The following is a 27697-nucleotide window of genomic DNA, read 5'->3' on the forward strand; positions in this document are numbered from 1 at the left end:
AGATATTGGTAGCATGCCCTTGGCCATGGAATGCAGAAACCTCCTTCTTGCCTCCCTGGTCATCTAAGCCCACCCTTAAATGAAGGAGAAACGAAGTTCCCAGATGCTAGTCCTGAATCTGTTGGCTAGTTCTCTGGAAAAATGGCCCACTACAGAAGTCTATATTTGGTTCCCAATGAGCCACCCTGGGCTACAACCTATGTCTCAGCTTGATCCACCCATGTAGGGTTGTCTCAGGATCACTAACTTCGCCTTGTATGAAAACGCACTGGTCAGAAAGGGGTCCATGTTCAGACAGGCTCAACAATTCCTTATATATTTTTCAAAGTGCTTTTGTTGCATGTTTCATTTTCTGTTATACATGGCAATAAATATTTGCTGCTTTGGTCTGTACAAAAGGTCTATGAGGAAGGTAAGACAGATGTTGTTAATCTAAATGGACAAACAATAAATACAGACAACTATCTTGTTCTGAGTCCCCCCCCACCGCCCCCCGCCAGATAATAGCAAAAGCACCTGAAAAATTCAGGTCTTTTGATTCATAGTCCAAATCTATGCCATACTGCCACCTTTCAAGTTGTCACTGAAATACATTAAGTACCAAGAATCCATGTGCAGGAATCCTACAATGAGCCTGCACATTGCAGCTTTCTAAAAGAGAATGTGAAAGGTCTCAGCAACTCATAAGTAGAAAGCTATTTATTTCCTATAGAAAAACATGAAAGAAAGAAAGAAAGAGAGAAAGGAAGAAAGAAAAGAAGGAAGAAAGAAAAGAAAAAAGAAAAGAAAAGAAAAAAGAACAAACGAACGGTGGTCTTCCCCAAAAAGGCAGGCAGTTATGAAAAAGGTAGGACATATGGTTGCTGGAGTGGAAACAGTAACATTCAGTTAACAATGGAATATTTAAAAAAAATAGTTTTCTTTTCAAATTGGAACCTGTGGTAAAACATAGAAAAATGTACTAAACAAGCTTGGTATAAAACAGAGTAAAATTTTCAAATAAGCCCAGAGAGAAAGCACAATGTTGGAAGGGATGGGGTACAAGGGAAGAAGAGAAAATATTTCATACAAAACTACCTATTACAATACAGAAAAAAGTATAAAACGTTCCCATTTTGGAACTGAAGTACAAAATGACACTGGCATTGGGTCGTTTCACTATCTAGCCTGAGGAGCGCTCAGAGGGTGGGGAGATGCTAGAAAGAACAAAAGGAATAGCAGGTTTTTAGTCTCAAGTTGATCAGTCCAAATTCCACCCGTTTTCCAGTTGAAAATCTTGCCTCCCTCTGTAACCTCTACCCCTAAGCCAAAGTTCATCCAGGCCTCAAAATATTGTTAGGAAGTCCACAAACACCCTACACATAGGGGCTGGGATCTGTGCGTGCTAGAGCTAAATTTGGAAAATAAACCTAGAGGCTAAAGTGGTGAACACATTCAGCCTTTAAAAAAAAAAAACACATATCCCTGTGAAATATATATATATGTGTGTGTATATATATATATATGTATATATATATATATATATATATTAAATTCTCTGTGGTTAGAAACATATTTAAACTAACTAGCCACAGCCCACACTAGACCTGCATTCATCCAATGCTGGAATTTTATGCTAAAGACTGAGGTCCTTCTTCTTGGTCAGAAGTAGGTGGCAGTAGAAGTGGTGCCTTGGTTGCCCCACTGAACTGTTCCCTGGGTGGGTCTTTTCCGTATCATGTGTTCTGAGCACATGCAAACCCCTGCTTTAAGGAAAAGGACTGCCTGGGACTTTGGGGTCCCCCCCAGGACTCATGTGTTGTGCCTCACAATGGGAGGAAGCTACAGATGATAAAACAGCCTTGTATAGAAGCAGATGGATCTCACAAGGAGGCATATAAATAGGGAAGTCCTGGAGGAGGAACTTATGCATGTGACCCAAAGTCCAGATTACAGTCACTTTCCTGACAACACATTTTGAAAATCCTGCATGTATGTATGTGTGCGTGTATATGCTGGTGGTTTTCATCCCTACCTTTTTGCCCAAGCCCTTTCCTACCTCTTAGTAAGGCCTAACAACAAGAGTTTATATGAAACCAAGAATCTGTCCAAGCTTCTCTCGGCCCCCAAATTAGGGACTGAGTGAGGCTGGAGCCCTTTGAAAACAAGATGGCAGAACTGAAGAAGTGAAAAGCAGTCTCTCTCTTCAGCTTAGGGATGTCCCTCACCCCTTTCACAGCACCAAAGTTTCTTTGCAAAAATAGTATCTGAGATACAAAAGGAAAGGCAGATGTGCTTGTGAATGCATCTCGCCAGGGCCTGGTCCAGGATCAAGGGCTTTACAAGAACAGAGGGGTGGGAGCAGCTGTTTCCAAGGTCTCTGGCTGTAGACAACAAAGAGCTGGTCCCCCACAAGGTCAATGTCGGCTAACTGAGACAGTCTTCACAAAAGCTTTCGGTGGAGAATCTCCCAGACCATCCGCTTCCGGAAGTATGGCATGTGTTGCTGTAGGGACACAGAGATACCCTTAATTTTTTTGTTGCTTTTATCCAGACCCAATACTCCTTTCCTTCTCAGGGTTTCAATTAAAGTAGCTTCAGTTGCATTTCTGGTCTTTCAAATTGCTCAATTCTTGATTACATGTAATTTCTTCCCATTGTTTTCTATTGCTATCTCTACTGCTATTTTCTCTTATTGTGGCCTTACAAATTTTATTGGGCATCACCAGGAGTCCCCAGGCTACACCCAAATGTCTCCAAGAATTTTGAGGATGGTGTCTATCAAGTCCTATATGTTGAACTTTTCAGATGATAGGAGATCTAAGGCTTGAAAATCAAAAACTTACTTTTTAGGGGAAGAGTTATGGAACTGCAAGCGTCAGTTCCACACAAGGGCTATGGTGGAAAAGTCTGGTAAACCGATTAATTTAAAGTGGAGGACACAAACCATAATCTCCAGTTTCAATCCACTTTGGTCTCTGAAGGACAACATGGACAGAAATAAACAATCACGAACTAAGAGAAGACTGATCAGCTGCATCAAGTGAGGGGCAGGGGAGGAGGCAGCAGGGCAAATTGTGTTAGGAGTACACAAGGTGTGGCCTGTTCCAGAACCTGACTGCCAACCAGATGAAGAGAAAATGAAGAAAACTTGCTCTGGTCCCAGTTCTCTATTTCTTACAGGATTTGAGGTAGGTGAGGGAAAGGGGCAGAGAAGAAGGCTCTGCTAATGACCAGCATTCCTTGACTACAGCATGTGATGTAAGGGAACGCAGCATGTAGTCTACCACTATCCTTCTTTTTCTTGTGATGTGGTCTGTGTGGTAACCACCAGTGTGATGAACCATAGGCAGAGTCCGCTAGGCAGAGCAGATGGAGGGGAAAAACATCTATCGGGCAGCCTAGAGACAGGGTAGTCACAGGGCTCCTTGCTGAAGGCTTAGCTCACCTGTGTGAAGTTGATCGGTCTGTCTTTGGTAATGCAGTCAGCATATTTGCAAGCAAACATGCCACAGTCGCTTCCATTCATCTGCTGTGGAATTTCCTGAAAGATCAAAAACAACAAAAAGCTGACATCTTTCCAAGCTTCTTTCCTTCATATTAGATTATAAATAAGAACCAAAGGATATAAATGTTACAGGTTTCCCTGAATTCTGAAGAGGCGACCCTAAGTCCCTCACCCAGAACGACACAAGCTTGGAGAAAAAAAAGAATACAGCATCTCAGTCAGGTCTTCATATTAATATTCATCTTCATATCAACCACACAGGAGACTATCTTAAGCTTTCATGACATCTAAGGATGTAAAGAAAAGTCCCTCCCACAAGGGCCAATCAGCAACCATTTCCCACAGCAGTGAAAAGCTCAGTAAAACAGCTGGGCATTCAAAAAACCTAGTTCTACATAAGAAACACATGACCAGTTTTCCCACAGACAGCTTACTCTATCTTCTCTGAGGAACCAAACAACCAAGCTGAAGTCCAGCTAGACACTAAGATAGAAGGTCCCTGAGAATCAAGTGATAAAACGCTATCCTTCCCAAGTACCCTAATCTCAGGATTTCCACCTGATGAGATAAAATGTACCTGGCTTTTCTTGCTGAAGAGCTGCCAGCCATTGGTGTCAAACTCTTTCCTTTTCTTGTCAATGCTTTCTTGCTTCAGGTATTGCCTAAAGGTATTGGGAGAGAAGATGAGCTGTGGGGCACTGGTGATAGCTGCCACCCTAAGAATGAGGTTCACAATCCTTAGGAAGGGTTTTCAACTGCACTTCTGAGGAAAACAGTATATAATGCTGGGCAGGGAATCTTTGGACAGCTAAGCTTCCCCTGCAGCTCCCAAAATTCATACCCACTCTGTCAACCTAAGGGAAACAGGACCTCTGCCTCTTACACCCAGGTTCCTTCTACCTATTGTTCCTCCTGAGGAATGAGTTTTGATTCTTTTCCTTGGTTTATATGGTCCTTTAGAATTCGACCTCATGGGAGAAGGTTTCTTTAGCAATCTCAAGGCAGTTATTCACTATTTACACTCTTGACTCTCCTGTGTGAAAATTCAATCCAAATCATAATTTGATGAGTGCATACCTCATACAGAGCACTCTTAAGCACAAACTGTTCACCATTCTGGAACCTATCTCTTCCTGGCCACCAAAGTGGTACAGTGGTACAGTTTAAGGAAGTTAAGGCATTTTAGAAAGACAAACAGATGGGGTATAAAGAGATCTGCATTTTGATTCGCAGCTGAGCCACTAACTAGTAGGACCTGAGTATATCAAAGTCACCTCTGTGGGTCTTGGTTTCTTCACCTGAAAAAGTAGCAGGTTGGATTAGATGACTTCTAAATAGTTTCTATGTTGACTCTTCGTTATTTTAGTGCACTAGGCCAACAGTTGTCCCCATGAGGGCATCTTTCTGGTATTATTACAATTATTATCAAACTTTACTTACTCAGACATAAAATATCCATTCTTACTCAATGTGACTACTTCCTTTATTAATCATAGTCACTCCACTAAAGGTATCAAAGAAATGACTTCAACAGTAGGAAAAACTCAACATATGCCCAACACCAAACTCTTTTGTTCTCAACTCCCTACTTACAGGAGGATCCTGCAGGCTTCATTGTTTATCCCACCCATAGAGTCATAATAAGTAATATTCTTCTTCCGAAAGTCCACAACCTGGAGATAAAAAAAATTCTGTGTGTTCATAAAATAAGAAAAATAGTCTCTCAGCTTCCACTTCCCTGGAACTTGGAACTTTCTGCCAGATTTCCTGTGAAATCATGACAAGTTTGACTGATATTTTGCATTATACCATGCTTAAATTGCAGAGGGAAGAAAAGGGGACTATTTGCGTAGCATGTTGTGGCCTCATTAATGGCCCTGAAATCTTTTTCTAGTACTTAGGTTCTCCATCTGCCATGTGGGCAACAGTGAAGACACACATACGCTTCAGAGACTGTAAGATGAATGAGATAATTTCTAGACGGTTTCAGAAAGATGGTAAAATAGTGGTTTGTTTATGTGGAGAATTTCTCTTTAGCTTTAATTTTTCAAATGTAATTCAAAACAGATTGGGAGATAACTTTTGTATTTTTATTAATATATTAAATGAATGTATCCATGTTCTCAGAGTCATAAAAAATATTAAACTATCAAGTATGCAAGGTAAGTCATAATTGGGCAGAAAGTACGTCACAGACTCTGAGTTGGCAGTATCATTAGGAAGTCACTTTTTCACCCCCTGCCTTGTCTTGAGAATGTTTAGCCTTACAACTCCCTTTTAAATATTTCCAGAAAAGGAAATTCCACAACTTTCTTCAAAGTCTAAGTATCTCCCACTCTTGACAGGAAGTTCACTAATCTATCCAATTTTTAGGCAACAAAAAAATTCAGAATTAATACTCACTACTCTGTATGTTCTATAATTCTGTAGATTTCTTTTAAATTTGATTAAAAGTAAGAGAGGTACTCACAGCAAGACACCAGTGCACTCCTAGGTGAATGGGCACCAAAAGAATATCAACAGAAAATACATCCACTTTCTTTGTCCAACGTTTCACTGCCTGATAACCAGCCGTTTTTAACTTAGTGAAAAAAAAGGTATTAAATGCATGTACACTTGGCAATCCCTTCTCTTTACTTCGCTCCATCAACATATTCATGTAGAAATTGATTATCTGTGGGAAGAAATTAAATATATTAAAATAGATACTCAGTCCTTTCAAAAGAGTTGTGTTGTATGAAGGAAAAGCAGTTGCTGTGTTGCACAGAATGGTTACTGTTTCCTTGTCAATTAAGACTTCAACACCCCAAAGCCTCATGCCCCTACATCACATTCCGGAGGGCTGAGCTATAGCTATACAGATCTACAGATATCTTATGGGGTTGAGGATCCATATGGGCACATGCTAGTCTGATCTGTAGAAGACTGAGGATTAGGTCCAAATATGAGGAGGAGGAGGAAGGGGTGCTAGAAGGTGAGACTCAGAGAAAAGGAAAGGAAGGAGCCAAGTAGTTTGATAAGACACATTAGAGGTATTTTAGTCTACTGGGACTGGGTGAAAAACTTAAATGAATTCTGAGCTCACAGCCTAGTGTAATAAAGTGAAGACCAACAGTTCAGTCCTTAGATGTGGGTCACCTGGATTTGCACAGACCGAAAACAGTTCCACAACTGAAGATTGCCTTTTCAGCCTAGTAAGTCGGCTTTCAGAGATGACTGGCTCTGGTCTCAGCAGAACTGAGTGACAGGATAAACCATCAACTGTACTTGAAAAAACACCTCTCAACTGCCTAGTTGCTCGGCACTGTCACCTTTGCAGAGGTAGACATGGACATCATATAAAAACCTACATTACATGAGACCTAAATGTCCAGACACAAACAAGAAGAGTCGTTTTCCTCCAGAATCTGTATGGTTAGCATTCTCATTTTTGTTAATTCCATATAGGCCTCCAATATCAAGCATGAGTTCAAGAAATTTAAATGCTTGATATGGAAGATACAGGATTCTTTCTGTTAACATAACAATGTATCCTCTATTAGTGACTGTTGACTACGGTCCCTTTAGGTCCAGAATTCCCTGGTACTAAAGCCTAAAAGTTACTGTGCCGGAAGTTACTGCATACTTACTTTATGTGGCCAGCTGAGGCCAGGCCAGTGTCTGTCAACTGCAAGGAATGAATGGGCTAACTGATGCACATCTTGGAAATATGACTAAGAAAACAGGCACATTTTTCAGAATGCTTTTTGGGGAATGGGAAAACGCCCCTGTCCTTTGACAAATATTTACACACTAGGATGCCAGAGCAGTGAGCTACTGCCCAACAGTAGGCAACTACATACTGGGTAGGCAGCAGGGAACACTGCCAGGAACACACCGAAACATGGTCTAGACTAGAGAAAGGGCCTATAGATGAGGATGCCTCAGCAGCTGCAGGGAAACCACACTCGCCATGAAGCAAAGCTCTGAGAGTGGGGGTGGAGGGGAAGACTAGGACTGAAGAAAGACACTTCTGCCTGCATCTCTGAAGACCAAGCAACAGGCCCAGCAGGTCCAGAGGACTTAACGCCACGCTGCGGCTGATCCTCTGCCTAGTGTGATGCTCAGCAGATACCTGGAGTTCAGTTATTTTAAATAATAATAATGAATCAAAACATAATTAAGGTCGCAGGTTTCTCAAACTGAGCTTTTTAATCTAACTCTGACCCCAAGGATAATGGTGCCAAAGGACGATTTCAGGTTTGTGAAAGGCAGCCAGGAATGCAGTAAGACCTGCCCAACAAGCAGAGATTTCTAGGCTATAAAACTACATCCTCTAGAGAGAGAAAATCAGCAAGAAGGGATTGATTCTTCTGGTATTCTGCTCATCCCACAATATTAGCCATGTTATGAGGCTAAAATCTTTAATCCAAGGGGTGAAGTGAATATGCAGATGACCTCTCAGTCACTGTAAGCCAAACCTTCCATGGGCGGACAGAAGTCATGTACTAGAAAGGCAATACAGACTCAAGCAGAAAGTAGAGAGTAGGCAGAGAGGTAAAGACAGCCAAGCATATGAAAGCCATGGAGACGAATCTCCTTTAGGTGCCCTTCAGAGGGGCGTCATTTTGAGGTCATTACCCTAAAGTATAAAAGGATGACATAAATGAGTATCATGCTACCCATGATTTTCCTATGTTTTAGGAGGAAAGAGTTCCAGAAGGCAATGAAGTTAGACTTACACAGCCTGAGTTGTTTGGTTTCTTATTTTTGTGTTTTTATTTTGAGAGTGTGGACTATAAAGCTAAAGACCAACCCAGCTTAAGAAGAACGGAGAGGGGCGCCTGGGTGGCTCAGTGGATTAAGCCGCTGCCTTCGGCTCAGGTCATGATCTCAGGGTCCTGGGATCGAGACCCGCGTCGGGCTCTCTGCTCCACAAGGAGCCTGCTTCCTCCTCTCTCTCTGCCTACTTGTGATCTCTCTCTCTGTCAAATAAATAAAATAATTAAAAAAAAAAAAAAAAGAAGAACGGAGACCTAATAATCAGACCACATTATCCATTTCCTTTGAGAACCCCTCTTCCATTGCTTTAGTTCTGCCTCCAACCATGGTTTCTCCACTGCCAAGGAAATGGCCTCCTCCAAAGTCAGCTTATTAATTAGCTCTAAGGAGTCATCTGGGCTCTTTTTCATTTCCCCTATATCCCAGTAGGAGGGAGCTTGGTGGCCTCAGTGTCCTCCCCATTAGCTGAGGATGTATAATCTGACATCTGAGGCAGAACTGAAATCCCAGTTTCCTCAGTTTTGCAGCTATTACTCTGTCCAAATGAGGAAAATTGCCACAGTTCGGCCAAGACACAGTTCTACCAAAAAAACAAGCTAGGAGTTAGAGAACAAAAAGAATGCTACATGTCATCACACAGAGGACGGCTGAAGATGAAGGAAAAAGAAATGAGAGAAGGGATCACAGTGCTTAAGATGAAAGAGAAGCAGTGATAGGAATTTGCTTATATTTTGTGAAGACAAGGGTCCCTCTCCTCCCATGGGGAGAGCCCTTCTGCACACAAGACTCTATTAGCTCCAAAAAATCTTGAATACCCCTTCAAATAGGGGGGTAAAAGTAGTCAATCAGCACTGTGCTACTGTTTGTCTTGCCAATATACCAGCATCTGGGGACAACTGCCAGTGTCAGTCCACCTGTCCTTCTTTCTGGGGCCCACACTTGTCTGTCTGCTTGCTGCAGCTCCAGTGCCTCAGGAGCTGCCCTTCCCGCTGCCTTCACAGCCTTGGCCATGAGCGCCTGCTTGTCTATGCAGGGCTTTTTGGGGGGCGGGGTGGGACTGTTGTTTATAGTGTCTTGTTCCTTTGTGATTTTATCTGAAGAGCTGCCAGGCTGAAGCTGGAAAACTTTCTCTTTAAAGGAAAAGCCTACAATGTTTTTAAATTAAGGACTCAATCTTTTTCCTGTATGTTACCGCAATGACATAAATGACCACTGCTATCTATATCTTCCTTCTCACCCAGTAAACCAGCCAAACTATTGTTTTCTCATCCTTTTAGAAGTAAAATACCCCATTAACAGTAAAATTTTAACTTTTAACCCTTCCCAATTTTACACTCTGAACCTTTTTTTAAGATTTATTTTTATTTGAGAGAGGAGGGAGAAAGAGAAGAGCATGCACACAAATGGGGGGAAGGGCAGAGAGAAAATCTTCAACAGACTCCTTGCTGAGTGTGGAGTCTGATGCTGCTACTCGACCTCAGAGCCCTGAGATCACAGACCTGAGCTGTAACCAAGAATCACACACTTAACCGACTGAGCCACCCAGGCGCCCCTGAACCTTTCTAATTAACTCTGGGGAAAAAATGTTCTGAAAGTTGTGGGTATAACAGTGCTCCTACGTCGAAACCAAGACAAGCTTTGGTGGGGAAAAAGCCATTTTTCCTATTTTACTTCTCTATGTTCTCACCTTGACCTCCCTGTTCTGATTTTTAAATTAAATCTACCCCTTTTGACCACAAAGCCCAAAAGACCAGCCAAGCAGCAGCATTTAAATAGCATGAGTCAGAAGATCATTTACTCCTAAGCTCTAGACTATACTTTAGGGATCATTTCTATAGTTTGTTAACCTAATTAATATAGACTGTAGACTTCAGGTAAGCTCTATGTATTCCATTTCTCACTGTGAACACGTACCCAGGATTCTTCTCCCATGGAAATTCAAGTAATGAATTATTAGAATCACTGCTAAAGTTTTAGAAAAAGACAGGCAGGCAACACCTATTTTTATGGAGTTGTGACAACTGTAATTATAATTCTCCATAACCCTGCATAAATCCCTGGTTTATCCAAAGGACTAGTTCTATTAAAGAAACACTTTAAGAGTTAACTATAATGATGTGGAATCTACCAGTGAGTCATGTTAGAAACACTCAAATTTCCATTCTGATCATTTTATTCTACATGTAAGAGTACACTGCATATGATAGACACATCATATTCACTTAACTAATTTATCCCATTTTGCCTAGGGTTCCCCTGCCCTTAAAGAATCAGTTTTTACTCCCTAAGGCAAACTTATTCCCTGTGCTAGGCTTGTCTAGTTGGGCTTAACGTTCTGTAAGCTGTTTCCTCTCTTCACTGAGCAATACTTAAATTTAACGGCTCCTTGGAAATAACCAGAAAGCTATGACAACTACCAATTCCCCATTTCCACTTTTGTTATGAAAGAATGCTAGACAGTTATGTGCTCTGATTTTAGATGCTGATTCCACAATAAAAATCAGATGACCCCAGTATACACCTTATTAAGTCTTACTTCTTACTTTCCCATTATCAATCGAATAAGAATACTTTCTCTATACACAAGGCTACTGTGATGTAAAATAGCGGAAAGACACCTCTTTCTTTTCAGAGATGAGACTTACAAAACAGATAATTGGTCTGCCTTGTTAGCTTGGTCATCAGTGTAGTCAGTCTGCTATATAGAATCCACCTTATTTCCTCCTGCATTCCCTCTCTCCCCAAACAGTATTAGTCTTTTCCTTACGGTGTTCCCCCAGCTAGGAAAAAGTCAGAAATACAGTGTTCCAACAGTCTAATGCTTTTGCATTTTGGAAGCAACGGCAATAATTAACAAGGGTTTGCAAAAATAAAACCAGAAAAGACATGTCTGCTTGTTATTTTCCCAATTCATCCAAGTAAATTACTAGCAAGGGATGACAGGAAGGACAGAGTCCTGGAGGGAAAATGAAGAGACTGGGAAGTGCAGTATCATCCTGTTTCTCCACATGGGATAGGACACATTTAGTGCTGTCTAGAAGAGGAAGCGTTTCCTGCCCACAAGCATTCGGGGACATGGGATCCATCTACCTAATCTGGCTTTCTACATCCTTAATGACTTTCTATTTCTCCCACTGATTATTGAGAAAGGTGTTGAAACCTCCAATGATAATTACAGCTTTGTCTATTTCTCCTTTCAGTTTCATAAGTTTTGCTTCGTATATTTTGAATTTCTCTTACTAGGTGTGTTCATCTCCAGGTTAAGTCCTCTTGAAGAACTTACCCTTTCAAAATGTTTGTCACTGGTAATATTCTTTGCCCTGAAATATACTTGGTATGATATTAATATAGTTACTTCATCTTTCTCTTGATTAGTTTTTGCATAGCATATTTTTTCTATCCATTTACTTTTAACCTATCTGTGTCTTCACATTTAAAATGGGTTTCTTGGGGAGCCAGCCTGGCTCAGTCGGAAGAACATGCAACTCTTGATCTCAGGGTCATGAGTTTGAGCCCCATGTTGGGTGTAGAGATTACAAACAAAACAACAACAACAAAAAAAATCCAGGAAATTTCTAATAAACAAATAAATAAAATAAAATGGTTTTCTTATAAACAGATCTTTTCTTATCCAATCTGACAAGCTCTGCCTTTTAACCGAATGTTTAATCTATACTTTCCAGTATGGTAGCCACAAGTTGAATGTGACTACTGAGCACCTGAAAAATGACTAATCCAAACTGTGCTATAAACATAAATATGCTGTAAGTAGAAAATGTGCACTACACTTTAAAGGAAAGATAGCTCTTTAATAAAATTTCAGTATTTATTACATGCCAAAATGACATATTTTATACATATGGTGTTCAGTAAAATATATTATTAGAATTAATTCTACTGGGGTGCCTGGGTGGCTCAGTCAGTTAAGTGTCTGCCTTCAGCTCAGGTCGTGATCCTGGGGTCCTAGAATTGAGCCCCATGTCACACTCCCTGCTTAGTGGGGAATCTTCTCCTTCTCCCTCGGCTACTCCCCCACATCCTGCTCATGCCTTCTTTCTCAAAAAGATAAATTTCTAAAAAAAAATTAATTTTACCTGTTTCTTTTTACTTTTCGCAATGTGACTACTAGAAAATTTAAAATTACCCATGTGGGGGTGCCTGAGTGGCTCAGTGGGTTAAAGCCTCTGCCTTCGTCTCAGGTCATGAGCCCAGGGTCCTGCATCGGGCTCTCTGCTCAGCGGGGAGCCTGCTTCCTCCTCTCTCTCTCTCTCTGCCTGCCCCTCTGCCTGCTTGTGATCTCTATCAAATAAATAAATAAAATCTTTAAAAAAAACTACCTGTGTGGTTCACATTCTATTTCTATTGGGCATGCTGGGTTAGATTGTTTACATTTAATGTGATTACTGATATCAATGAGTTTAAATCTACCATCATGCTCTTTTTTTCTATTTGTCCTATTTGTTCTCTCTTTTTTCTTTTTTTCCTGCCTTCCTTTGGGTTATTTTTTTCCCATTTTATCTTATTTGCCTATTAACTCTTTTTTATTTTTATTTTCAGTGGTTGCTCCAGGGTTTATAATATAGGTCTTTACCTGATGACAGTCTATCTTCATATAACGTTATATCACTTCATGGACTGTGTAAAAATCTTAGAGTAGTATGTACTTCCTCTTCCCCGCATTTGTATTATGACAAAACACAAAATGTAATATATAAACCCCACAACACATTTCTGCTTTTTTTTTTAAAGATGTGAAATACTTTTTTTTTTTTTTAAGATTTTATTTACTTGACAGAGAGAGAGGGAGAGATCACAAGCAGGCAGAGAGGCAGGCAGAGAGAGAGGGGGAAGCAGGCTCTCTGATGAGCGGAGAGCCCGATGCGGGGCTCGATCCCAGGACCCCGAGATCATGACCCGAGCCGAAGGCAGAGACTTCACCCACTGAGCCACCCAGGTGCCCCCACATTTCTGTTTTTACTGGCCAACTGTTTTACGGAGATAGTAAAAAAAAAAAAAAAAATCAGAGCATTTCCACTGCTTTTCATTCCTTTATATAATATAGACTGAAATTTCCACCTCAGAGTTTCCTTCTGCCTGAAGAATATCCTTTAGGTTTTTTCTTTTTTTTTTTTTTTTTAAATATTTCTTATAATATAGGTCTGCTGGTGGTGCATTCTCTCAGCATTTGTCTGAAAAAAAGTATTTTTTTGAAAGATATATTTGTTGCATATAGAATATAAATTGACTTTTTTTTTCCTTTCAGTACCTTAAAAATGTAGCTATACTGTCTTCATGCCTACATGTACTTCTGTCTTATATTCCTCTAGTACATAACATGTCTGTTTTACTCTGGTTGCTTTTATCACTGATTTTCAGCAACTTATACTTTTTAGTATGGAGTCTCTTCTACTTAGGGTATGCTGAATTTCTTGGATCTGCCAGTCTAAGTTTCCAAATTTGGAAAATCTACCATTATTTTCTTCAAATATTTTCTGATACCACTTCCACTTAACTTTTCCTTCTGAGACTCTAATTACACGCTCAGAATGCTTGATATTGTCCCACAGCTCACATATACTCATCTTTCTTCAGCCTTTTTTTCTGTTTCATTTGGATGGTTCCTACTGCTGTATCTTCTAGTTCACTAGCTTTTTCCTCTGTAGTGTCCACTATACTGTTAATCCTACCTCGTATATTTTTTATTTCAGAAACTGTATTTTTCATCCCTTGGAAGTTCAATTTGGGTCCTCTTTTACATTTTCCATTTTTCTCATCATAATGTCAATTTTCCTCTAAATTCCTGAACATATAGAATGTGTTTGTAATATCCATTTTAATATCCCGCCAAAGTATGCTAGTTCTGTCATTTTTTGTCATTTCTGAGTATTCCCGGTTTTTCCCCTGGTAATAAGTTGCATTTTCCTTCCACCTTCTATGCCTGGTAATATTTGAAAGGAAGCTGGACACTATGGTTTCATGTTTTTTGGGTTTTGTTGTTACTGGAATATGTTTGTATTCCTTTAAATATCGTTGGTCTTTTGTTCTGTGATACAGTTAAGTCACTTGAATCAGTTTCAAACTTTCAAGATTTGTATTTAACTCTGCTACCACAGGTCCAGAGTGGCCTTTTTCTAGGGCCACTTTGGCCACACTTCTGAGGTAATGTCCTTTTGAGGCCTTTATTCATTGCCACATGATTTTTCCATTCTCAACTGGTTGGAATATGAACTATTCTAAGCACTTATGTTAGCTCTGAGCTTTGTTCTGATTCCTTCTTCCTGGTGGTTCTTTTCCCAGCCTCTGGTAGTTTCTTCCAATCTATGTACAGACTGGTGCTCAAAGATTTGGGGGAGGAGGAAGTTCTGCACATCTCTGAAGCTTTCTCTTTGTGCAGCAACCTCCCCTTCAGTATTTTTACCTCGCAAATCTTAGCCCCTTTCACCTCCCTGAACTCTGAACCATGTCTCCTCCACTAAGCAAGACTGTCAGGCACTGCTAGGTTCTACCAGCCCTCAACATACCACTGCTAGGTTCTACCAGCCCTCAACATACCACCCCAGTGAGGTGGGGAAGTCATCAGCTTATCCCTTTCATTTTCCTTCTCTCAGGGATCTCTGTTATCTACTGTCTAAAAATTTTTGTTTTATGTTTTGATTAGTTTTCTGGTTAAGCTGAAAGGGTAAACCTGATCCATCTTATTCTATTATGACAAGGAACAGAAGTCATATCCATTCACTTGTATGCCTAAGTAATTTCCATATATCTTTAAATTTATCTGATGCCTTCTAAAACAATACTTAGGCTCTCTAAGAAGTAGAACTGTCACACCATAAAGCAGAATCATCAAGCCACTGGATCACAGAAGTCATCTAATGTAATCACTAGGAATTAATAAATAATTTTTAGTGCTGACATCCATTTAAAAATATTTTTTTGCTTCTTGATTATGATTTTCAATCTACTTTTGCAACTAATTCCTCCTCTCTTTAACCCTGACCTCCTTCCCTTAATTAGCTATTTCTATTAACTATTAATCACCAGACCTAGTACAGAAATTGCCATCTATAACGTCCCTGGTCTTCTCAGCCTTCTAGCCACCTTTTGTATTCTCTACAAAGACAGTCAATTTCCACATTCCACTTCTGAGAAGTTTCATTTTCTTATAGCGAGTTAAAAATGTCAGTCCTATGAACCAATTATTAGTCCTTTAAATCTACACAGAATTTATTCATCTGTACATAAATCCACTCACGAAAACCTATGTTTGAAAGCCCATTTTATAAACAAGCAATGTAGCCTACTCTTTTAGGAAAGCGACCGGAGAAAGGGTAGTCTAATGGCTTTCTGCACATGTGCTAAATAAGGACTTCTGAATTTTATTTTCCTTATAAACTAAATCTGATCCTTTTCATTTCCAGGATCTTATCATCTTATCTTTCCTTTTTTTTTTTTTTTTAGATTTTATTTATTTATTGTCAGAGAGAGAGAGCAAGCGTGCACACAAGCAGGCAGAGTGGCTGGCAGAGGCAGAGAGAGAAGCAGGCTCCCCGCTGAGCAAGGAGCTAGCTGAGGGACTCAATCCCAGGAACCTGGAATCATGACCCAAGCCGAAGGCAGCAGCTTAACTGACTGAGCCACCCAGGCATCCCAAGGATCTTGTATTTCTTGTCCATAAAATGGTAAGAATAATATGCCAGTCACCTTATTTTGGAGAAAGATTTAAAAGCAGCCTATAAAACTGGTAGGATATACAGAAAGAAAAGAAATGGCTATTAATGAAAATATCTATTTGAGGGAAGAACAGGATTGAAGAGAGCACAAATTACTTGCAAAAGACTCAGAATTCACAACTGAGAAAAAGAATTATGTATTTTTAAATGAATATGAATACTTGAGGATATCTACTAATTCCTCATCAGAATGTTAGCTTCTCACAGACAGTAACTTTGAAAGCCTGAGAAGTACTGTACTTTGAAAATGGTGCTTTCCAAAATAGTTACCATCATCACAGACATGTGAATTGGTACCTGCTTTCAAAGTTAACATTCTGAACTCAGAAAACAAGCACTCTCTACAAAAGTTATGGGTAGGTGTCATAGAGATAAAATAGAAAAGGAATCTTTCCTTCTACTCTACTTTTCTAAATAATGTAATTTCCATGAACTTCGCTTGCTAAAAATCCAATCTTTGATGGGCCGAAGAATGGAAAACACGTCCTGATGAATGCGGCCTCTGTAAGGGATCTCACCGAGGTTAACTGCCATGGTAAACAGCAGGGACTCAGCTCATATCCTACTCATTGCTGCCCTCTAGGAGGCTTTGCATAATTTACAACAAATGAGCTACAATCCCTATACATTAACTGATCCCTTTCCATTTGGCAGAGGCAGGCAAAAACTGGCAAGAAACCATACCTTAATGTCTTCAAACAAAAAACATTAATTGATGGATACAAAGACAGTCCTTGATTTCCATTTTGCCCTTTTATTTGGTAACCTCCTTTTTTTTTCCTGTTATGTGACCCAATATTCTAATATCATTATTTTGAGCCAAAAGAAGCAAGAGGCTTTCCCCTAAAGCAAGAGAGTATCAAACCATACCTTCCTTACCATTCTTGGCCAAAGATATTATTCAGGGAATAATGAACTTCTGAAATCTTTATTTTATTTTATTTTTAAAAGATTTTATTTATTTATTTACTTGACAGAGAGTGAGAGAGCACAAGGAGGGGGAGTGGCAGAGGGAGAGGAAGAAGCAGGCTCCCCGTTGAGCAGGGACCCTGATGCAGGGCTGGATCACAGAACCATGATATCATGACCTGAGCCGAAGACAGCCACTTAACTGGCTGAGGCACCCAGGAGCCTCTGAAATCTGTATTTTAGAAACTGATCAGGGGCAAAGAGAATGGGGCTAGTCTAGCTGCCCCCTGAGAAAATCAACATGCTGGGCATGGCATATGGCTCTCAAATTCTACACATCTAACCCTAAGACAGGATCCAATTTAGGATTCTGAGGCAGCACAATATAACAGATAAGACCCAACGCTTGGGTCTAAATCCTGGCTCTGCTACTTACTGGCCATGTTACCTTGAAAGTTTCTTATCTTTCCATGCTTTGTTTCTTCATTTATAAAATAGAAATGGTTAAACTACAGTATATACCTCCAAGGTTTGTGGTGACTATTATAATGAATAGAACAGATAAAACACAATAGTGCCCAACATGATGTAAATGCTCAATAGAAGTTAGCAAATATTATTATTTGGAAGATCCTAAGCATACAAGACCAGATTATAGATGTCTAGAATATCTAGAATACCTAGTGCTTATTATACTGAGTATCTAAAAATCTTCCATGGCTGTAAAGTTTTGAGTAACCCAAAATATGAGGCAGGGATGTTTCTACTGGGCCTAAGAAAGGAAGCAAGTACTTAGAGAAATAAACTGCAACCCTGTCTCTTCCTTTGCTGTCAAAAATACCCTTCTGAAATAAAACAGTCTCCTCCAGGTTTAAGAATGGGGACAGAATAGTTTAAAGATTGTAATTAACCTACTTAAAATTATGAGCAGGAGCTGAGGGCCATACCTTTCTTTCAACCCAGTACATCAAATATTTTATAATATAACTTTTCCAATGTCAGTGTATTTAATAACATACCTTTTTCAGTATCATATATAAATGCAGGCTATTTTAGAAAGCTTAAATCTCATAACCTAGGTGACCCGGAACAAGTACAGAAAGATGAAAAAGGAAGTAGAAATGGAAGCCATGATGGAAATGATGGCAACACAGTCAGAGCTGTTAAATATCTACTCAGAATATGTGAACTGCAGGGCAGGTGCCTTAAAAAGAATGAGAGCCAAATGTCCTCTCCCTCAGTGTCCAGATCTTCCACACACAACAAGGTAAATCAGCAATTCGCAGACTCACAGGTATATTTAAAAAAAAAAATCAGCTGATGTACTTGTTTAAAATGCATTTTTCCACCACAGTGTCTCATACTCACTCAGGAGAACAGACATACAAAGGAGAGCCAATTCTATGTAGGTCATCTGAAGACCACACTTGGAGAAAAGATAATGCCTTGATTTAGTTTCTACTTAACACTCACTATTTGAATATAAAAACAGGTGCGAGATTACCTCATCATTGAGCCAGTTCAGATGGTTTAGAGTTTGAATATCTTTGCGTGTAATGGTTAAGCGGAATGCTTCACTCAGAACTTCATCCTGGTTCCCATTACGAAATACATTCTTTATTTCCTTCTCCATTTCCTAGGGAACCAAGAGGTACCAGAGATGACACCTACACGGCTACAGACTAGATTTCTCACCAAAGCTCATATAATCCCCAGGCTACATTTATCAGTAATCAACTGTTCACTTCTAACATTTTGGTTTGGTTCCTATTCCTTCCAGTAATTTCCTGGGTTACTTCCTTTCATCCCATCTTGTCCTCCCTTCTCATTTGCAGCACAAAATTTCAGACCCTTCTTTCTTTTATTCCTAAGTCTGAAATAACCTTCTGCTATCAGATTTTCTAAGTCCACTAGAAGACCTAATTATATTTCATATCTTTGGTCCATACAATTTCCTAGTAAATAGAATCTTTCCCAAAGGGTAGTAAGGGGATAAAGGTAGTGTCTTCAGACACATTTTCCTAGAAAAAAATTGGACTTTTAAAATGTAAATTATGGAATTCAGGGCAATTATAATAAATGTGTTATACTTACCAGCTATAGGATAGTGTTTCCAACAGAAGAATGGATTAAGGAACAGATTATCTTACATGTACAAAGACTTTTATATATTTTCCAAATTTTTATACTGATTTTTTACTACTTAAAAAAACCATAAGCCTCAGCTTACTACTATTTGATGTCAAACTACTGTACACATACAAGTGATAATGTACATAAAACACAAATTTATTCAATATTTTTTCACTGAAGTTATGAAAAGCCACCCACAATTCTTTCCTCAATTTTCAATAATCCTTTAAAAAGAAAGTCAAGATTGGTATTGTAATACAAATAAATGAAAGCAGGGGTATGCAACATAATTTAAATGCCAGGTGTTCTATTACTTCTACGTTTATAATTCATTCAAAGTATTTCTTCTAAACATACTTGCTAGCACAAGAATCTGTAGTATGTAATTTACCTCTGTGATTTCAGGAAATTCATCTTCACTCTCAATTAATTTATGGCCTTTCTTTTCTGTTTCTTGGGTGATCGTGACAGGGATCTCCTTTTCAAGTGGTACACGAAGATGCAGTTCTACCGAATCATGTACTGAATGTTCCTGTTCCTGCAATCTCTGCAAAAAAGAACTTTAGAGTAAGTAGGATAAGGAAAACTACTACTTTTCTACATACACTGAGCAGGACCAGCTGGAGAGACCAAGGACATACACTAATCATATATAAAGTTATGCTACCATAACATCTTGCAATTACAATAGCTTTGATCCCAAGCCAGGTAATCTTCCAAATTAGTTTCAGCTTGGATATGCTATTTATTTACAACCTTATCTCTAATCGTTCGTTTACCTGGTTTTGAAGCTGTAATGCTAGTGCTTTCTGCTCTTCAATCTGGCGCAATCTCTCCCGTGCTCGAGAATCATAAACACTAGTTCTAGGAAATGAAAAGGAATGGGACAAAAGTGCAGACCACTGTCTTAGCATCAGGCACATTGTTAATGCACAATGAACATTAAATATAAAACCCTCATAGAGAAAGTATAAAATCCGTACACTAAACTTATCGTTACACTACTTATATTTTAAGACAAGTGAAATCAGGTAGTGTTATTAAAATTATCCTATTTTTATTGAAATGATGAAATTTTTTTTGCTAAATGGGAATAGGTGACTTTTGTGGATATTTGCAAATGCGTAGTCTCTTTTTTCTTTTAAGCATACTTCTAAGATTATGGAGAAAATGAAGCTTCATTCTAGAAACTCAAAAATGAGACTGAATCCCAAAGGAGCAAATAATATAAGATATAACTGAGGTTTCAATTCAAATATTTATGATCCAAAAGAAAAAATATGAGTTTTTTTCCCCTAAAAAAAATTAGTAAGGCCAGGGATTTGGATAACTCAAAGTTATTGAAAATGAGACTAAAAACTCAATAATTTTGCAAATTCCAGAAATGTGAATTATTCAGTAAATTAGTTTTATCAATGTGAAAATAAGGGCAATTATTTTCCTTTCTATGTAATACGTAACTGAAAGTTCTCCAATCCAATTTAATTTCAGTAATTGTTACATATTTAACAAACCTAAGCAAAGACATGTCCCAACCCCAATAGGTTCTAAAAACCCAACAACTTAAAAGTTGTTTTATAAATAAATATTAAATAGGGAATCTTTACTGATTAAATATAGGTAGGGTGATTGGCTAATTGACTACTTCTAACTGGAAAGGAAGTGATGGAGAAGGAAATTAACCAATCAAAATTAACAACTTACAATTCTTTGATCCACAGCTCTGCCTGAAAAAAAGTAGGACTATGGGTGGGGAAAAAAATATGACAAATGAGCAGGAAGCTTATAAGAAAATTCAAATATTATCACCAAGAAAACCAATCATTTAAATAATTTACAAGAATGCTTTATATGTATGCAATAAGTAAAATGTCCTAAATTACATAAAATAATTGCTACTAGGAACTAAAGGAATACAAGGACGAGTCATTTGCACACATACTATTTAAAAAGATGACCCGAAGTTCGGCAGAAATTAACTGTAGCATAGCTCTTGCGTGAGAGACCAAAACAATGTGAAAGAGCACATCACTTGTCAAGGTAATATATTAAGCTAGATCATTACTCCTCCCAAATGCTTCAGTTTAACAGATTTGTTAATGATTTAGTCAAATCTTGGAAGAAGAATCTTGTCAGTCTACTTGAATCAAAATATTTTCAACTAAATCATACCGCACACTGAAAATCCCCACCCGCACAAGAATTCATATCAAATGGCTAGTGAGTCAATGAATCAAAGTGGAAAATTAGCAATACAACTCTACTCCAAAGATGAGCGACCAGTTCTAGTCCATGCAGCTCTTGTGACAATCCAAATGAATAATGCTTCGCAGAAGAGTCACAGGCATGTTCTCTCGCCTAGAGCCTCTTGCTCTTCTCAAGTGTCGTCATCTCCTTGCCAATCCCTAACTGAAGGATTTCTCAAAGAAACAAACAGAGGAGTGAACACTTTTCCAAAGAAAACTTTTAGATACATAGAACAAGTAAACAGAGGAAAGCATCAAATTGGGAGTTAAGAGACCTGGATCTCCTGGAGCAGTCCCTGATTCACTTTGTGACTTTGACAGAGTCACTTCATTTCCACGGGTCTTAGTTTCAGATTTGTAAAATATGGAAATCAGAGTCCCTGTCAGTTCCTCAATTGCTACAGTCTGTCTTAGTGAAGGCAAGAACAAGGATTCAAGAGCGTATCCCTTGCTCCTTAGCCTACCTTTTGAGAATCAGTATTCCCAATCATCCTTAGGCTAGGGTTTGGCAATGACAATGCTGTTCTACTGCCTCCCCACTGTCACTGAGGTTAATAAATGGAAAATACACGTAGTAGCCTATACCCTTGGCACAAGGCATATGGATGTAACAACCAAGACAGAAAGTCAGAGAGATCAGTGGTAGCACTGTGAGAGGTCTAGTGTGTGACATTAAAAATAAATGAACATGAAAACACACTGACTGCACAATATAAGGAAGTGACAAGATTTGCCCAGAATTTCATGGTATTGTATCACGCTATTAAAGCTTGTCTGCTTCCTTATTAGACCATAAACTTAATGAGGATAGGAATTTTTGTGTTTTGTATTTACTACCATATCCTCTGCACTAAGAATGTGCTTGGCACACAGCAGGTACTCAGTGCTTATTAAATAAATGAATAATGTAAGGGAAAAGTACTGCTCTTCAATGGATCAAGGTATTTGGTGCCTTAAGAAAGTAAAATAAGATTATACATTATTTTTCATATGATTGAAGCACACAGTAATAACTAAAACAACTTATGAGCACCTACTCGGGGCTCTGTGTGAAATTCTACTTTAGATGTTTTATAGTAGTTAAGCCTCATGATAATTCTCATACTAGTTAAACCTCAATATAATATGTAATAAGGAATTATTCCTCGTAGTGTACAGAAAAGGAAACTGAGGTTCAGAGGATAATCTGTTTTGGAAGTCAGGATTAGAAACTATGTCTGTCCAATTCTGAAGGCTGTGATTTCTTCTCTTGCAATGTGCCTTTCAATAAATCAAAGCCTTAAACCAATACGGAGATGATGAATACTTGAGCTACTCAAGAGAGCATTTAAGGCTTTCTAGGAAATGCATGTTTAACAAAGATTTATTTACTAAGTACCTATCATATGCCAGGCATTATCAACATTAGGTTATTAGTGCAAAGGTATTAGTAATGAACAGACATAGGGATAGAAGTACTAGAAGAAAGGCTTATGCTGTCTGGAGAAGTCAGAAAAAGGTCTTAGGAAAAAAAAATAACACCTGAGTCAGATTCTGCAAAGCAAAACAAGAACAAGTAGACAAGGAGAGAAAGGAAATTACAGGAATTAGGATCAGCATGTACAATGGCACAAAAATAGGAAATGGAATGGCATATTCTGGGAAATAAGGGCAGATCCTCACTGCTAGACCTTAAACAAGAGGCAGTGGTGGGAGATTAAGAATAAAGAGCCAATCAACCAAGTCCTGAGAGAGCAGGCTCCAACTGCGATAAACAGCATTAGTTAATCAGCCATCCCAATAGACCATTTCTCCTGCCATCTCATTCTTCAGGCATCACCAAGAGAAATCTTCCATAAAGGAAGGGTATACCCAGTAAAGAACCATTAAAGAACTAAAAGCACTCTTTACATGAGATCGACTTTTTCCCAGGAAAGAATACCTACTTTGTGTACTATGTGTAAAAACACTTTTATAAGCGCTTTTTGAGTATATTAACCTTCACAGCAATTCAAAAAATAGTAAGGTATTAATACTGGCATTTTCATTGATAAGGAAACTAAGGTTCAGAAGAGTAACTTGTTCAAAGTTACATAACGCCTGGACAAAATCAGAACCCAGGTCTGGGACTCAAGAAAAAAAAATGTATAAAGAATAAGAACTCCAACCTCTAAAGTCTCCTTGAGAAACTATAACAGAGACTTTTTCTTTAAATATCTAAAATTCAGGACATATAGGAGAGCTGCAAAGAAGTATAGAAACTGAGATGAGAAAGAATGTTTCACTATTGCTAACTTCCTCAATGGAAAACTGACACTATTATCATTCCAGCAATTGAACTGCTAAAGCCACAGAAACAGCAATGGCAAAGAAATTGCGATCTTAAGTAGTAAGCCACTGAATTACAAAGCAAAAAGTTTCATATATAAGTCAAGTATCATACAGAAGATCATATTTGAACTGAGATCTAAAAGACAATAAAGAGATTCCTGCTTCTTAGATAAACAAGTTGAGGTAGGGGCTACATACCAGGCAGAAGGAACACTGACTATGAAGGTAAGTACATATCACATATAGTTCAGCACGTAATACACACAGGAAAGAATCCCATCTTCCCATATGTCTCCTCCTCTCACCTCCATCACATCTCTCCTCAAATGTCCCTTATCAGACTTGCCATGACCACCCAGATAAACAGTGCCCCAGCCTATAAGTTACCCTGCTTTATTTTTCTTCACAACATTTATCACTTTCAGACATAAATGTTTATCTACTCATTCACTATTTGTCCCCCATCTCTTTCCTTATACTTCTTATAACCAGAGTGTAAGTTTCTTGAGTGCAGGACTTTCATTTTGTTCACTACTGTTAGCCCCAATGTCTGTATTAGGACTTGGCACACAGTAAATGGTCAATAAATACTTGTTAAAGGAAAGAACATGTGACAGGAAGTGCGGAGGAAATGCTTTGTATAACATACCACAGAGTTTGGGCTTGACTCTAGTCTGAGAGCCAGCCACTCCTATTGGAATTTAATGAATAATCAGATATGCATTTTAAATAGACCACTCGTGTTGCAGAATGGAAGACGGAAAAGAACAGGCAAAGAATGGATTTGAGACCATGATGGAAGATGGAATGAAGCTCAACAATGAGGCCAGAGGAAGATGACCAATTAGAAAGTCACTGAAATACTTCAGGTAACACAGGCAAGAGGTCTGAATTGAAGCAGCTTGACCTTATATTCTGTAACTCTTAGTGAAGAAATTGTAAGTAAGGGGAAGAAAAAGAAAATATGTCAAGAACGTCCCTTTTCCAAAGCTTACCTGGGAGCTGGAGTCTGGGAATCTTTCACTTTGAGTAAGATCACAGAATCTGATCCTAAAAAAGAAACACAAGAGCATACATTACTAATAAAATCTTACATAGTTATATACTCTAGATGCCTGTAGTCTAAGTTCCCATACTTTGTTATATTCTATTTTCATAAAAATAATGCAGCATAGGGACAAAGATAGGATGGAAGAGACAGAGTTAGGCCCATTTTCACTGAGCCAGAAAGAGGGCTTAGAGAAGAGCTTGCCTCACAAAGAAAGCAGTCTTTCTAAAATACAAGCACATAAGCCCTTCATCTCCTACTATCAAGCTCTGCTTGATTCCTGTGCTGTTTCTTTCTGTTCCTGGGGAACAAGAACAAGCCAATATTTCTCAAAAGTTTTTAGTTCATGAACTACCACGAGACTGAATAAGGTGAAAGAAGGGAAGGTGAAACAGAAGGAGAAGACAGAAACAGCTAAGGAAGTAGCAGAGTCTAAAATGTACAAATTCTTTCATCATTTCATCATTTATTTTCAGTGTTGATAAAGGCAGGAATTGTGTCCTTCTAGAGGATCATGTCCTAATCGAAATGATTAGAACCTCATTTAGAATATTTATTAAATGGTACAAGAAAAGTAAGGAAACACTTCAATGTACTATAGTATATTTCTTTTCAGTTTAGTTGCATCTAACCCTTCATCATACAACTTATGTGTCTTAGGTTAAAGGCTTTTTTAATGGTAGTTCCCAGTAAATCATCTCACAAAATTTTATAAAGGTTTTCATGAATACATGTAGCTATATAATGATGCCATCAACAATTTTAATCCCCAAGTGAAATTTTAAGAAAGTGAAGAATATCTTAAAAAAAAAAAACCAAACAATCTGAGGAAGGAGGTAAGAGCCTTAGAGAATGATCTATCAAAAGATCCATAATATCAACCATTTAACCTAAAACTTGTTTTAAGTTATATACCTAAATACATACTATTATAAACATACACAACACATACCTACAGAAGAGGAAAACTAAGCAAATGAAATTATCACAGAAAACCTTCATTAACTGGAGTGCAGAGTCTAGATATTTCAGTTAACTGAAAATTAGGTAGAAAACTCTTTTTGTTTCTGAAATTTGCTGATGACCATTCTAAAATGCATAAACTTACTCTACAGCTTTTAAAAATATTACCTGGTTAAGAACTTTTACTTCAATACTTAATTGATGTTCCAAAACTCTTAGAACTTCAGAGTACTTAATGGTCATTATAAAGTACTAGAGACAGAGAAAGTACTGAAGTAATTGCGCTGACTGTGCTGACCCTAGACTCTGCTCAGTAAGTTAATCTTTTAAGTAAAATATATGAAATTATCTGCATCTCCATGTAAGAAAAAAGTAAGTTACTTGAAGGTTTAGCTTATTTGTGGTAAGGCTAACTGAATTAAATATATTTGAAGTTTCTTACATGTTAGTTACGTTACATTCAGATTACAACCTTGCTTATGATTTACATGGATCCCATCAACAGTTAACTGGCTACTAGGATTGAAAATATAGTTATACGAGACCAATTTCACCTTCTGATTGTGTATTTGAAGCTGGTAAGTTATCTGGCTGATGTAGAAGAGAGTGGTGATGTTGGGGTTGATGGAGAGGATCAGAATCTTTGGATCCAAATGCCACATCTGGGGCATAAGATGATAAGGAATACACACTGTGGGACAGTTGTTCCTGGGCAGTTAAAATGCTGGCAGATCCAGATGATGAAGTATCAGAGCCAATGATCTGAGCTGCACAAGAGTTTCCATTTTGAAACAGTGAGTCTTTCAAAGTATTCTTACTGGAACTAAGACATCGAGACCTAGTAAGAGAAGAATATAGTTTCAATATCAAATGATAAAATGAGAATTAAATTCATTTGAAATATGTTTCTGTGACTCACAGGTGTAAAGGAAAATGTGTGGTGGGTTTTGCTACAGAAAACTGTTTCCCTGTGACCATCTGTAGCAGCTGTCTGTAAATCTCTCTTTCTTCTTCTTGGACTGTCTATATTAAAAAAAAAAAAAAAAAAAGAAAAGAAAGAAAGAAATCTTAGACACAACCAGTGAAGAAGATTTTTTTCCAAAGCAGCATCTAGATTCCCAGAAGTTCTGCCAAAGTTCAGATAGAATCCTTCAAGGTAATTAAGAATTATCCTTATGGATATTCTAGAAAATTATAAGAAGATTAAATGAAATAAATACCAGATAGTATATTTTGGAAAATTATGGGACACATATGTAAATAACAATGCAGACAGGCTCTAGGATATGAAACCAGAAGGCCAGTAGGCAATCACTTTTGAGTCAACTGATAGAGTGCCAGAAACAAAGTATTTGAGGATCTCTCAATTAGGATTCCAACAAACCCTACAATTCCTGACATCTACTAGAAAAACTGTAAGGAAGTAACCAGAAGAGTCAAAATCAGAGTGGGATACCTTGCTGTTTTCTACTTTATCCAATTTTTAAGAGTATAAGTATCTTCCAGAGATGGTTTCCATCTCCAATATTTACTCTTCTTCCTAAGCCTCAGTACTGAATTCATTTATTGACTTTGAATACCTACTAAGCACCACTCACTAGAGATACTGCACTGAATAAAATAAAATAAAATTCCTGTCCTTGTGGAATTTACATTATAGTTAAAAGGAATAGTAAACAAGATTAGTCAGATAGTATGAAAAATTAAAGGGAACAGAAAGTGATGGAGAGGAAAGAGCAAAAACAGGTAAGACCCCTTTAAAAACGTGGTATTTCAACAGAAACCTGTATCAAGGTAAGAGGTATGTCATAGAAATTTATAAAAGATTATTCCAGGTAGAAGAATAGCAAATGCAAAGGCCCTGAGACAGGTATGTGCTTAATGTGTTCAAGGAAAAGTGAGGTAACGGGGCGCCTGGAAGGCTCAGTCGTTAACCTTTTGCTTTTGGCTTGGGTTGTGATCCCAGGCTCCTGGAATCTGGTCCTGCATCCGGCTCCCTGATCAGCGGGAAGCCTGCTTCTCCCTCTCCCACTCCCCCTGCTTGTGTTCCATGTCTCACTGTCTCTGTCAAATAAATAAAATCTTTAAAAAGAAAAAAAGGAAAAGTGAC

The 27697-nt window shown here is 38.4% G+C and overlaps 1 protein-coding gene across 2 annotated transcripts in view; it reads right to left on the reverse strand.

Moving 5' to 3' along the window:
- Positions 1 to 684: 684 nt before the first annotated feature.
- SENP1 (SUMO specific peptidase 1) overlaps positions 685 to 27697 on the reverse strand; it is a 50474-nt gene continuing 23461 nt past the window's right edge. For both annotated transcript variants that reach the window (XM_046013951.1, XM_046013952.1), the window contains exons 7-18: positions 26507 to 26610; positions 26142 to 26425; positions 24572 to 24626; positions 20725 to 20763; positions 19800 to 19884; positions 19412 to 19567; positions 18392 to 18523; positions 5958 to 6161; positions 5081 to 5160; positions 4065 to 4149; positions 3428 to 3523; positions 685 to 2485 (exon numbers count right to left, since the gene is read on the reverse strand). In XM_046013951.1, coding sequence (XP_045869907.1) covers positions 2423 to 2485; positions 3428 to 3523; positions 4065 to 4149; positions 5081 to 5160; positions 5958 to 6161; positions 18392 to 18523; positions 19412 to 19567; positions 19800 to 19884; positions 20725 to 20763; positions 24572 to 24626; positions 26142 to 26425; positions 26507 to 26610 — 1383 coding nt within the window. In that variant the 3' untranslated portion in view covers positions 685 to 2422. The remainder of the gene's footprint in view (positions 2486 to 3427; positions 3524 to 4064; positions 4150 to 5080; positions 5161 to 5957; positions 6162 to 18391; positions 18524 to 19411; positions 19568 to 19799; positions 19885 to 20724; positions 20764 to 24571; positions 24627 to 26141; positions 26426 to 26506; positions 26611 to 27697) is intronic.

This window comes from Meles meles, chromosome 7 (assembly GCF_922984935.1).
Source record: "Meles meles chromosome 7, mMelMel3.1 paternal haplotype, whole genome shotgun sequence".
Taxonomy (NCBI): Eukaryota; Metazoa; Chordata; class Mammalia; order Carnivora; family Mustelidae; genus Meles; species Meles meles.